The sequence below is a fragment of the Bidens hawaiensis genome, unplaced genomic scaffold, assembly GCF_021521415.1.
Source record: "Bidens hawaiensis isolate Kalapana, Puna unplaced genomic scaffold, B.hawaiensis_p1.1 tig00005780_1, whole genome shotgun sequence".
NCBI lineage: Eukaryota > Viridiplantae > Streptophyta > Magnoliopsida > Asterales > Asteraceae > Bidens > Bidens hawaiensis.
The window spans coordinates 1,296,697-1,309,937 of NW_027491379.1; the positions used below are offsets into that span (position 1 = coordinate 1,296,697).

Consider the following 13,241-nt stretch of genomic DNA (forward strand, 5'->3'; position numbering starts at 1 on the left):
TCGAGGTTGTCTCTTTTGATAGTGTGAACAATGTTGTCTCAATTTGTAGTTTTGTATTTTGTTTTGTTGTGGTTGTACAATTATAACTTGCGATTCTTTTATATGAATCTTGTTAATCTTTTCTGTATCGTTTCAATTTTATAACACCCCCAAGAACGGTGCAGTAATTTGCCTTTTAAAATTTTTTTTCATTATTCTAGTTCCTAAATTAAACATTATATACAGTTGACCACCCATATGACATTAGAAATTAACGCCCATGTGTTTCCACTTTCCACCACACGCAATTTCTTGTCGACGTTGAACAAATTAATATTGGCTAATTCATTCAATTTTATGTAGAAACTAACAAATAAATAAACTAGATCAAAATTATGTAGCTTGGAGGGACATATCATTGGTAATATATTGAATTGTACCATGTTTCTAATTCTAGCTCTTTGCTAGATTAGGTGTTTTGGTATAATGGTACTTAGCCCCGTTCAAAAAATAAAACACAATAAATCATATATATACATATCATAAGAGAACCCTTTGAAAATTAAGAACTTTAATAACAATTTTGGACCACTAAAAAAGCATCTAAAAAATATTTAAAAAAACTACAAAACAAAAAACAACAAAAATTTTAAAAAAGAAAAAAAAACCAAAATTCTTATATTTCATTCCGGTTTCATAAAAAAAATCGTATTATATACATGTGTATAATTTCATTTAATCTCTAGTTACCTAATGTACACATATGTACATTATCATTTACCTTAAATTGTACATATGTGTACATATATGTACATAGTATATATATATATGTATAATTTAGCTAATTAAACCGAGACATGTTTTTTTATGAAACCGGGATGATAATTAAGAATTTTGTTTTTTTTTATTGTTTTATGATTTTTTTTTCGTTTTTTTGTGGTCTAAAATGGTTCTTAAAGTTCTCAATATCAAAATAGTTCTCACACGATCCCAATCATATATATATATATATATATATATATATATATACATATATATAACCTAAACTCTAAACCCGTATATATAACCAGTTCCAAAAGTGGGGTGCCCATCTTTCGCTCCCCAACCATTCCCGAACTCTCTCTTATTTTTATCAACAGCACATTATATTTTCTCCGTCTCTACTCTAGCCATCATTAATTAATGATTTCCATCTTTCTATATCCATACCATTTCTTTAAGTAACTACTTAAATAACTAAAACCTAATAAATTTTATTTAATTTGTAAATAATGTATTAATTCGTTAATAAAATTAGTTTCATAATGCAAAGAATTAAAAAACCAATATTTCATTATCTTTCTCAGAGTATTCACAATATATGTTTTCTGGGTGTTTTTAAGGAGAAAGAAGGTGATTGAATTTAAGTTTCGAAATGGTTTTTAGTTCTTAATCGGATTGGCATTTTTTTCTAAAGTTTTGGTGGATATAGCAAATCAAAATTTCCATGTTTGTTGATTTTTTGTTCAAAGTTTTAAATGTTCTTAGTTGACTATAGAAAAAAGATGTGAACCAAAGTTGTGATGCTAAATTAATCCCAAAAATCAAGTTGATCGGTTCTGGCTATAGACTTGGCAACATATATAGACAATAAAAGATCTTTCTATTCACTATGTTTAATTTGACTTACACAAAAGTTTGAACTCAAATTAATTTCTTTTTACAAGCTTTGACCGGCTTTTTATCTCTTTTTTGAAAATAAAAGAACTACAAATTAAAGAAATCACTATTTGTTGCATTTAAAGTTGGCAAGGGTGGTGTTGTATGTATGCACTTTTGCTCATTCTTAATTAATATAGTCATTCTAATTTCTGTGCTTTTTTTGCTCATTCTTGATTAATATAGTCGTTCTTATTTCTGCTTCCTGTCAACCGAACGTGTAAACTACTAGTTGGTTTGGGATATGCCAACTTGACATACAAAAACACATGGTAAAAATGAGATTATTGTGAATGCTCTCAATGCTATGCATGGTATTGCTATGGTAAAAATGAGATTATTAGAAATGATCATGCTACTTTAGAGAATGCTAGATTTCATATGTTTCTTCATTTGTTGTGAACACTCTTCATGTCTTTATATGCTGGCACCGCCCAACAGGAAAACAAATAAACCTTGTCCCTTTATTCATTAATTATGCCACCTTTTGCTCACCCTATATATATATATATATATATATATATATATTAGTTAAGGAACCAATCTCTATCATCAAATAGTACTCATATTAACTTAAAAATTTCCCATCAATGGAGTCTGTTACAAGAGTCTTAAGATTGAGAAATAATTCAGCTCTAAAACCTATTCAAATCACCAAGAGTAAAACCAATACAAACCACAATGGTACTGATGATGGTGACTACTATTTGATAGCAACGGGTGAGGAACAACCGTTGAGCCCATCCGCACGTATGTTCCACGAACCAAATTTGAATATCTACATTGTAGCAATTATCGGCTTCAAGAGCCCTATTAACCCTCGTGTTGCATACGAGAAGCTGCCGCAATCTTTGCTTAAACACCCTCGCTTCTCTAGTTTGCAGGTAATACTTAATATGTTTGGTTCAATAGTTTCCAGGCTAACAGCACAACTTGTTGTCTACTTACCTTCAATATATTTGGATGTAAATGCTACTTTTTTATATGTAACAAATCAGTTAATTATCACTTAGATATGTAGCTAGTTTTCAAACATTCATGCATTAATACAGGTTGTAGATGACAAGAATGGTGGAATAATGAAATGGGTTCCTACAATTGTGAATCTAAACAATCACATTATCATCCCTAACATCCCACAAACCCTAGACTCCCCTGATAAGTTCCTTGAAGATTATGCCTACAATCTCAGTAAAACCTCCATCGACTCTTCGATACCCATGTGGGATCTCCACCTTCACAACCTCAAAACCTCCCAGGCCGAGGCGGTTGGAATATTCCGCATTCATCACTCCATTGGTGACGACACGTCCCTTATGTCCTTGCTACTCGCTTGCACTCGCCAGATCGACAATCCGGACGCAGTTCCCACCGTCCCAAGGAAAAAAGATTCGAATTCGGGGTGGTTTTCGTCCTTAGAATCCGGCCGTGGAGGGCCTTGGTGGAAGCAGTGCTTCATGGAAGTTTGCATGGTTTTCTGGTTGGTTTGGAATACGTTGGTAGATGTTGGATATATTATGGCGACGGCAATGTTTTTAAGGGATACTGAGACACCGATCAAGTCTCAGGCGGGGGCTGGGCTTAATCCGAAGAGATTCGTTTACAGGACGGTTAGTCTAGACGATATGAAGCTCGTCAAGAATGCGATGAATATGGTGAGTGATACTCTTCAATTCTTTAAGCTAAAATGTCTACATCTATACTCTTTAGATGATCAAGCTTCTATCATAGTAGTATGCTCGTATTGAGTCATACAAATCGTATAAAAGCAACATTAGTTGTTTCTAGCCGTACAAGATTCTTCTTGTTTTAAATAGTTGACAAGCAAAGATGAAAAATGAGAATGTGGTTTTATAGTCTCCCTTAAAACTAGCCGGTTTAAACTATTCTTAGAAACAAAAAATTGTTATTAGAACTAGTTGTTTAAACCCTTTAGTTAAAAAATTAAAAAATAAAATTGAAGTTGTGTAGGGTCATACGATTTGTATACGCTTATACGACTCGTATGGATGTTATATGAGTCGTATGAAACCACTCAACGACCTCTGACAAAAGGTGACACTCATTTGAGCTGTATAACCATATACGACTAGTATAGATGGGACAAGGTGTTTGGATAGTGGGCCGGGTATCTGTATAAATGAAAGTATACAAACATTTTCTCTTTTTAAGGGAAGTTAATTAATTGATTTTGTTTTTTTCCTTTAACTTTTTTAGACTATAAACGACGTTGCAATAGGAATGACCCAAGCTGGATTATCCCGATACCTAAACCGAAGATATGGTGCGTTAGACAGGAATTTATCAATGGCAACCGGTTTAGACATTCTGGTTCTCATTTTCAATTATCACATATTTCCGTTTTTACCAATTATATACTCTTTCGAAATTAAAAAGAGAATAATTTTTCATACTATCTTTGTAAATAGGCGAGAGAAGAAAAGATTTTGTTGCAACCGAGAAGAAAAACAACCTCCCAAAGAAGAAGATACGGTTGCGGTCAAATCTTTTAGTAAACATAAGGCCGTCTTCAGGCATTCAAGTAATGATCTTCATAAAAAAATAATGAAACCTTTTGAAGTGTGTGATTACATTATTGACTATGGGTATTGGTAAAACTAGCTGTTAGCTGGAAGCTGGTGGCTGGTAGCTGTTAGCTGTAGCTGGTAGCTGGTAGCTGTAGCCTTTTAGATTATTTAGGTGTTTGGCAGAGTAGCTGGAGCTTTAAATAAAATGTATAGTAGACCAAAATGGACATAACTAAAAAAACATAATACTAAATGTAATCTCACACATACACACACACACACACACACACACATATATATATATATATATATATATATATATATATATATATATATCAAAGTTCTAACAAATAAATAAAACATGGTCATTTTCAATTAAATAAAACATAGTCACTAACAAACAGTCAAGACCATAATATACTACTATTAACTCATTAATGTCGTGCATTCCATATCAAAGTAGCAATATTGTTGCGAACCTGCTTTATCTCATTCGTTGTTCCTTCAAATAGACCACTCGCGTTTGTTTCATGGTTACTAACATCATCCAGTTCATCTCGTGGTATGTAGTTTGGATGTTGTTCCATTGTAGTAAACAAGATATTTTCTTGACAATTACGTATATAGTTATGCAGTGCAAATGCAGCCATGATAACATCAATTTGTGTGTGCACACTATACTTGGGCATTGTACCAAGTATCTTAAATCGTTTCTTCAAAATTCCAAAGGACCTCTCAATATAACTTCGTAAAGATGAATGTGAACGGTTGAAAGCTTCTTGCATATTATTCGGGGGATCTCTTTGAAATTGAGATTGATGATATCTTGTCTTTGAATATGGAACAAGGTATCCATTTCTGCCTGGATATCCTTTATCAACCAAATAATATCTACCTGATAAAGGAGTTAAAAAACAAAAGACGTTAAAATTTATTAAAGAGTAAAATGAAACAATTCCGAATATATATTTGTAAATAGTTCCAAATATTACCTTCAGGTGGGTGTGGGAAGTTGAATTTACTATTTTGGGTCGCGTTAATAAAAACACATGTGTCATGTGCTGATCCCTCCCACCCGATCGATACGAATGTGAAACACATATCGAAATCACATGTTGCCATTACGTTGAAAGTTGGCACCCCTTTTCTACCAATATAAGGTAGTTGTTGAACCCTTGGGTGCGCACATATAACGCCCTGCTTGCGGTGCGCACATATAATGTATATATGTGTGAACCCTTGGGTGGGCAAAAGTAAAATTGCACTAATTTTGACGTTATTTTACTAATCACGTGAAAATAACGTTAAAAGTGGCGGAAGGTTAATCAGGCATCATGTGGTGGCGTTGATAGCCGAAAGACAAGGGCACATGCACCAATCAGCCGGTGTCCCGATGATTGAGTGTTATGTGTCTTATGTCCAAGGCTTGATTCAAAACTACTATCGAGCCGGGGGTCTCACCGGAAGCAGCCTCTCTATCCCTATGGGATAGAGGTAAGGCTGTCTACATCTTACCCTCCTCAGACCCTACCATAGCATTGCTATTGGTGGGATATACTGAGTACGATGATGATGATGATGATGATGATGATAAGGTAGTTGTTGACTCTCTGGGATGCAGGCCCCTATATGTGTACCGTCAATACATCCAATACAATCCTAAATATAATTTGAAATTAGTTAGGTAAAAATGTACACAAGCATGAATGGCATTAATCAATTTAATACCTTGAAATACGGCATGTATCTGTTGTCGTTCAATATTTGAGGTGGTACAAATTGAAAAGTTGGATCTTTTGGTCTTATAATGTCGCGTGCTAGACCTTGAAAACCTTTATCTCTACTAGTTATTGCCTCTAAAACTTCATGAAACGCTCTGCTAATACTCCCCAGAACGTTGAAAACGCTCCCCAACATCCCTGTTAGATAAACCCAATGCCAATGTATACAGAAATATTCCCACCTTCTCAAAAGTTGACATTTTATCACTCGACTGCAATCTATAGTTTGATTCAAGCTCTCTACATAATTTCATAAACACGTTTGGATGCATTCTGAATGCATTTACACATCGTATAGGATTGCCATTTAAAACTTCCATTATCCAAGCTTGTCCCGTTTGTGATGATGTCATGCATGGTTCCTTGTATATATACTTATAAAAGTATGCAGCAACTAGATCACTTGTATAGGTTGAATCCAACAAAAAGTTATAACAATGCAATTTGTGCTTCTTCTTGCTTGTTTCATTATCCATAACAAACCTGGTAATAAATCAATATCAGCTTAACATATAAACACATAAATAGCTAAAAGATAAACTCATAAATAGATTAACATATAAAGATGTAAATAATATTCTTGAATAAATACAAATTAAAATAAAAGATATCAAATAACTTCCATAGTCACGGCAATAAAACATCAAGTTAAAAAAAACAATAAATCAATCCAAGAGCAATAAAGTTCTAATAAATAGAAACAATAATGTCTTCATAACATGCCCTCAAAGAAAACTTTAGTCGGTGACCCTTTGCTTTCGTTGCAGCCACGCTAACCTACTATGATCATGTCGCATGTTTATAAACATTTCTCTTTTCACGGGATCTTCAAATAAGTCCATTGCAAACAACCACAACTCCTCATCTTCTCTCATTAATCCTGCATCTACCATCTGGTTAAGCACACCTATAGCACCTTGAATACTAAACTTAGTACTTTAACTAAGTTTGGAAGAATCTGATTCTAATATTTCTAGAGCACGTTGTTGATACATATTACTTTGACTTAAATGGTCTTTAAGCATTGAAGCTCCCAATGAGTCTCTTCCTTTACGTTTCATCTTAACATGTTTAGGCTTAGTGTTTACTTAGTAGGCTTCTCAATTTTTTTTGCTACCTCACTTGGGCTTGATGTTGATGCATTATGTTGACTTACTTCATTCAAAAAGTTAGCTAGAAATTGTTTCCTTGAGTTTCCAAGTTTTCTAGATTAGAAAGTGTATCATTGTATACATGAAAAGCATTTGCATCATCACCTCCCTCAACATTGTCATCCTCAAGGTTCTCAACATGCACCTCACTGAATGTCGTTGGATCCATAGAGGGTGCCACACAATTTTCCCCACTAGCAACTGCATCTCCAAATAACTGATCCCACTCTTCTTGTAGTTGTATAGATGGTTGATTATTTTGAATTGCTAGAACTTTCGAGTTTTCCTACACAACATAATGGTGACTATTTAGTTATCATTACTACTGGAATATTATACGGTATTTAAATTTAAATGAGTTATATTATGTCACCTGAATTTTTTGTTTACACCATTCATCAGAACAACTAAGTTGCTTGGTACTTTCATTCCAACCTAGACCAGTCTCTCCATTCTTAAGTGACTTCCAAAGGTTGTACTCTTTCCTCATACCGTCATACTTGTTCTTCATAGCTTTGTCACTACCGAATTTATGACCTACAACCTTTTCAAACTCTGGCTGAAGAGAAACCCATTTGAATGCGGAAGTTCGACCATGCTTCGTGATATAATTATTTAAGAACCGACATAATTCTAATACCATTTCTTTTGGCCAAATCTCTCTTTTCCCTTTCTCTTTTTTAGAATCCATCTAGCAACCATGCATACATATATACACAATTGCACTAAATTCAACAAATAATACAAGGAAAAATACGCACGAAATCAAATAGATGTAGGGGTGTTTACGGTTCGGTTTAACGGTTTTCGGGCCAAACCGTGAGCCGAACCGTTAATAACAGTTTTCGATTATTAAAAACTAAAATTGAATTATCAACCGCATTCTCATTCCATAAAATTATAGTATAATAAACCATAAGCCATGGATGTAAAAGTAACACATATTAACATGTGTAAGACCAAATTTAATTTTGTTACTGAAGAGATCATCAAGCCTGCAACTAAACACACTATCGATTTCCCTGTTACTGAGGTATATATGTATATCATAATATAATTTTTGGTTTATGAAATTCATATTTTTGTTAAATATTAGTCACGTCTGATACAATGACTCCAACATGATCTTTTTGAAAGATTTTGATGAAACCATGTGAATTTTTTCATATGAGAATTTTTTCATAAAGATTACCTCGTGTTTTTTTAATCAAATCTTGTGGTTTTCATGTGAAATTCTGTTAGAATTCAGACAAGACATGATTTTCACTCAATTATGAATTATGTACTTTTTTTCCTTACATTCATGGTTTATGGTTTATGACTTATGGTTTATGAACCATAAGTCGAGTCAGGTGAGCTCGAGTCATGTGTAAGACCAAATTTGTAGTCTTATGCTAGAACTTACTCTTTATATACATGGGCTTAATTTACAAAAGGCAACTAGTAATCTTATGACTGAGCACAAAAGAACTCAAAATATAAACAAATGCACACAAAATAATATCAACTACTTGTTAGACTTTTTTAATATGTTATATAATATCCACATTCAAATTTCATACAGAATAATTAATTGAAAATATATTAAAATAAATATAAAAAAAGGTATGCCGGGTACATCGGGTATACGTTATCGGGTAATCGGTCAGGTAATCGGGTATATAACAAATCCTAAACCCGTCCCAAAACCATGAAAAGTTTAAATACTAATCCAAAACCCGTCCTAAACCTAATGGATCGGGTATTATTCGTCTCAATTGCTAGTTTAGTCTAACTTATAAGATTTAAGTTTCAAAAAACAAACTAATTAAAAAATACATAAATAACCTAAATGCTAATTTAATGGCTTATTAATACTATGGTAAAACCTCAGCTTCTTCATTCGGTGTAGCCGAATCCTCTACAGATGAGGTGGGTATCTCATCACTTTGAATGACACCTACTTTTAATGCTTCAAAAAAACCAAAGACCTTTTTAGCTTCAAAAAACCCAAAGACCTTTTTACATGATTCATGATTGGCAATATTCTTACGGTTTATGACCTCAATCAAAGAATAACACAACTGAAACATGTAACAATTAAAGAATACAATTAAAATATTTACATAATCAAGTATATACATCGATTTTCATGTGCTCAAGTTGTAACTGTGCTAATATAGAAACCAAGTTTTATCTTAAGGCACGAAAGATAAAAGCACAAGGGAGGAGATAAAGCAAGCATGATTAAAATTTACCTATGATCAGTGGAAGTCAAAGAATGATTAGCGACGTTGTTGTTGATGCTGCAAAGTTACGTGGTTGTTCTTCAAGGTTGTATATGGATGAAAGGTAATTTAGGTAATTATAAACCCTAAAGCCTGTAGCCTCTTTTGAACGCTAGTATAAGTAGCGTTTAAATATGAAGCTTTTTCTTCTAGCCCAAAAGCTTCAAGCCCATTAATCCAAACAAGGCTAATTATTGAGTAGGAGCTTTTTCTTAAAAGCTTGTAGCTTAAAGCTCCTAAAAGCTCTTTGCCAAACATACCCTATATATGTGTGTGTGGGTGATGATTAGGCATTGGCCGATTTGATGGAGAAGAATGCAGAAGCAAAATGGGGAAATTGGCTTGGTTACGTGATCCTTCCGCTCACCATTGGTATAAGAGATGATCCGCTAGACTATGTTAGAGAAGCCAAGGCAATGATCGATCGGAAAAAGCACTCGCTTGAGGCATTATGTTCCTTTTCGATAGGTGCCTTCGTTTTTAAATTGTTTGGCATCAAGGTGATTTCTCAATTATAATAGAATCATCTTTTAGCATCTTTTATTAGTAACACAACCTATATTATAAGTTGAGAACTATATTTATTTTGTCTAATAACAGGCAGCAAACACAATTTCACACATGGCCGTCGGTTACACAACCTTGGGCTTCTCAAACTTGGTTGGACCTCAAGAAGAAATCGGATTTTATGGTCATGACATGGAGTTTATTGCTCCTAGTTGCTATGGTCACCCACATGTAAGGATACGTACGATTATGTTTATGTTTATCAGTTACGACACAAAGGTTAACTGACTCATGGGCGTAGCTTAGTTGGGGCCAGGGGTGGCCTCGGCCCCCTCTATTTTTTCACTCGATAGTCTAAAGTTATTCTTTTTTGGTCGAAATTTTTTATAAATAGTGTAATTTATCTGTTTCCGATCGAAATTTTGAGCGCCGCCCCCTCGGTTTTTTGCTCGGTAGTGTAAATTTATCATTTTTTGTCATAAGATTTTTATAAACAATGTAAAATTACCCATTTCCAACCGAAATTTTGAGCCCGGCCTGCTCCGTTTTTTTCCCTCGGCATTGTAAATTTATCATTTTTCAACCGAAAATTTTTACACATTGTGTAAATTCACCCGTTTCTGACCTAAATTTTGAGCCTGTCCCCTTCTAGTCTATGAAATTTTTTATACATATTGATTCCGGCACCCTCGACGTGTATGCCCAAGCTTCGCCACTGAACTGACTGACTTCTACTGTTGTTTGGTTATGTGTTGCTATGTTAGAGTTTGATGATTAATTTCCAAAGCTATGTGAACAAGATGACAATAGTCCTTTCGGTTGATGAAACCACAATGCCGGATCCTCATAAACTGTTAGATGATTTTGAAACCTTGCTAAAACTCATCAAAGAAGCCGTTTATGCGAAGGGACTTGTTGAGAAGGACATGTCTAAGGCTGCATCCACATGAACATTTATTTCTAGTTTACATTATATATATGGCTACGTTTAATATAAGAGTTATAATATATATTCAGAATTGTTGGTGCCTATATGCCTGCTACAAAAGATTTGTACGTTTATATAATGTTAAAAATCGAAATGTATATGTTATATGCTATTTTAAGATATCTATATGGTTTATATGTTAAGAATTTGGATTGCGCATCTACTTCGGTTATAGATAAAGGGTCTTATCCGATCACCCTTTATTCATATGTACATAAACAAAACAACAGTTATCTAACTGGGAAATAGTTATATGTCCAAGTCCAACCATCATTTCAAACGTTTACATAACCTAACGGTCTAAATATTCTATATATTGAAATAATATCTACGTAGAATTGGCTTACTACAAGAAATACATGCAAAATACATATTAATAAACATTAATGGTCTGCTTGATATGTGGTAATGAAATGAACAAAGAATTAGAATGGGTGAAGGAATAGTATGGGCGGGATAATGAAATGGATTATTCCATTTTGTTGAGATGTTTGGTTATCATGTGAGAATGAAAGTATTGTTAATTTCAGTAAATGACGGAATAAAATAAAAATGACAATGAGTAGCGGTAATGGGGGTGTGGGTGGTAGCGAGAGGGTGGCGGGCGGCCATGGTGATGAGAGGGTGGTGGAGGTGATGAACATAGTGTGAAAGAGGGGATTAAATGAAATAAAAAATATAAGGAAGGTGTATGTAATGAATTTGAGGTGTTTTATGAGGAATGAAATGAACAAGTAATTCATATCAAACACATTTTTTTAATTCCCTCCAATTAATCCATTACAATCCGTCTCTCATTCCTGTATATCAAATGCTAGTTAAGATTAAATATGTCGTATACGTCTTGTATATATACTTGACGTAAACAGTCGGGAAAATAATTGATGTTTGTAACAGATAATATCAACGGAGATTGGCCAAAAATGTTAAGATTTATCTCTTTTGTCTAACCAAAAATTATAGCAACTATTATTGTGTTGTACAAATACAATTAAAGCAAACCTACATTATGTCTGCTCTCAACATAAAACTAGTGGGAAAATCGCCAAAATTGTCTTTTAAGCTGATCCATTTAACGTTCAAAATTAGGTTTAAGTTCACCAAAAAGTTTTTCTTTTCTTAAAGGTAGACAAAAACTTCAGTTATATTTTTTTAAAAATAGCCTCAGATGTAATTGAAGGAAGCCAAAAGCTCATACCGGAAAACAAAAATATAAAACAATAATAATAAGGTAAACGCGCGCTTCTATATACTGACTCGGACTTCCAAAAATTTTGCCAACAAATCCATATGTTGCTTGATTTTACCATCCATAGTCTTCATTGTGATAAGATGAAAATAAATTGGTCTCGTGAGATGATGACGGCGATGTATCTATGTTGTAGTTGCATATAAGTAGAAAAAAAATGAAAATTTTCTATGGTTAAATTTGAAATAAGAGGATGGTATTTATGTTAAAAGAAACTTATTATTGAATAGTTGTTCTCCAACAGTAACATTTTGGACTAGCAATGAGCGGGATGGTGGCAATGCTCACCATGTAATATCGTGGTGTGGGGGCTGTATGATGTGTGGTAAATAAAATAATAGCAACAATTGCACAACCGTTTTTTTTATAATTTATAAGAATCGAGTATCAATTCGTGGATACTATGTGCTCAACTACCAATACTAGTTCTTTATAATTATTTAGTTTAATCTAACAACCCGCTTAAAAATTCACGCCTTGTTTCCAGAGAATGATAGGTGTTACAGATATATCAACTAGAGCGCAATTTAACATTGGCTTCATTTTCAAGGAACCATCCACAAGCAACAACTACTCGCGTGATTCTGGTGGCAAGTTAATATACGCTAACAAGTTGAGAGCTGATATTGAAAGAAATTGAGACAAGTGATGGAACACTCTTGGCATTATAGCTCTACACCTAAAAATAAGGGATCGACGTCTAGATTAAACTTAAAGATGAAAGTCTTCTTTCATTTTTAACAAATGTAGGTTTTATATACCAGACTTTGACAAAATCTTGTGTTGATCAGATAATTGATGGAATACTGTGTCATATCAAATTACGTGACACGATAATAAGGAAAAAACCTCATAGTATGCAATACGGGCTATGTGATTTTCATGTGGGTCGTGTTGACAACATGGATCGTATGACTTTCATACGGGTTACGCGATATGAGTGGTGTAACAGAGGCGATGATATGTTGGATTTGTAAGATGTTATACGACCCATATTGATCAATACGACCCACATTGACTATTAATGTACCAATAACACCACTTTATTAATTTAAAAAAATAAAATTTAAATTGGGGGATAGGATTGCTTTCC

At 33.7% G+C, this 13,241-nt stretch overlaps 1 protein-coding gene and 1 pseudogene across 2 annotated transcripts; one reads left to right on the forward strand and one right to left on the reverse strand.

The window, feature by feature from the left end:
- The first annotated feature begins 2,235 nt into the window (after nt 1–2,235).
- Nucleotides 2,236–11,009, forward strand: LOC143630652 (wax ester synthase/diacylglycerol acyltransferase 11-like). Its single transcript, XM_077099615.1, has 7 exons — nt 2,236–2,561; nt 2,730–3,332; nt 3,895–3,961; nt 4,107–4,219; nt 9,695–9,904; nt 10,005–10,142; nt 10,676–11,009. Exons 1-7 carry the CDS (start codon nt 2,268–2,270, stop codon nt 10,859–10,861), a joined length of 1,611 nt encoding a protein of 536 aa, XP_076955730.1. The 5' UTR covers nt 2,236–2,267; the 3' UTR covers nt 10,862–11,009.
- Nucleotides 6,694–7,828, reverse strand: LOC143630651 (uncharacterized; annotated as a pseudogene). Its single transcript, XR_013153213.1, has 3 exons — nt 7,511–7,828; nt 7,237–7,423; nt 6,694–7,168 (listed from the first exon to the last, which is right to left on the reverse strand). The product of XR_013153213.1 is annotated as an uncharacterized LOC143630651 (transcript).
- Nucleotides 11,010–13,241: the final 2,232 nt, after the last annotated feature.

Excerpts from the sequence above, each read along its gene's own strand:
- LOC143630652 (XM_077099615.1), top strand. The coding sequence starts at position 2,268 with ATGGAGTCTGTTACAAGAGTCTTAAGATTGAGAAATAATTCAGCTCTA. Across the intron at positions 4,220-9,694 it reads GGCCGTCTTCAGGCATTCAA|GCATTGGCCGATTTGATGGA; the intron begins GTAATGATCTTC and ends GGTGATGATTAG. Across the intron at positions 10,143-10,675 it reads GTTGCTATGGTCACCCACAT|AGTTTGATGATTAATTTCCA; the intron begins GTAAGGATACGT and ends TTGCTATGTTAG.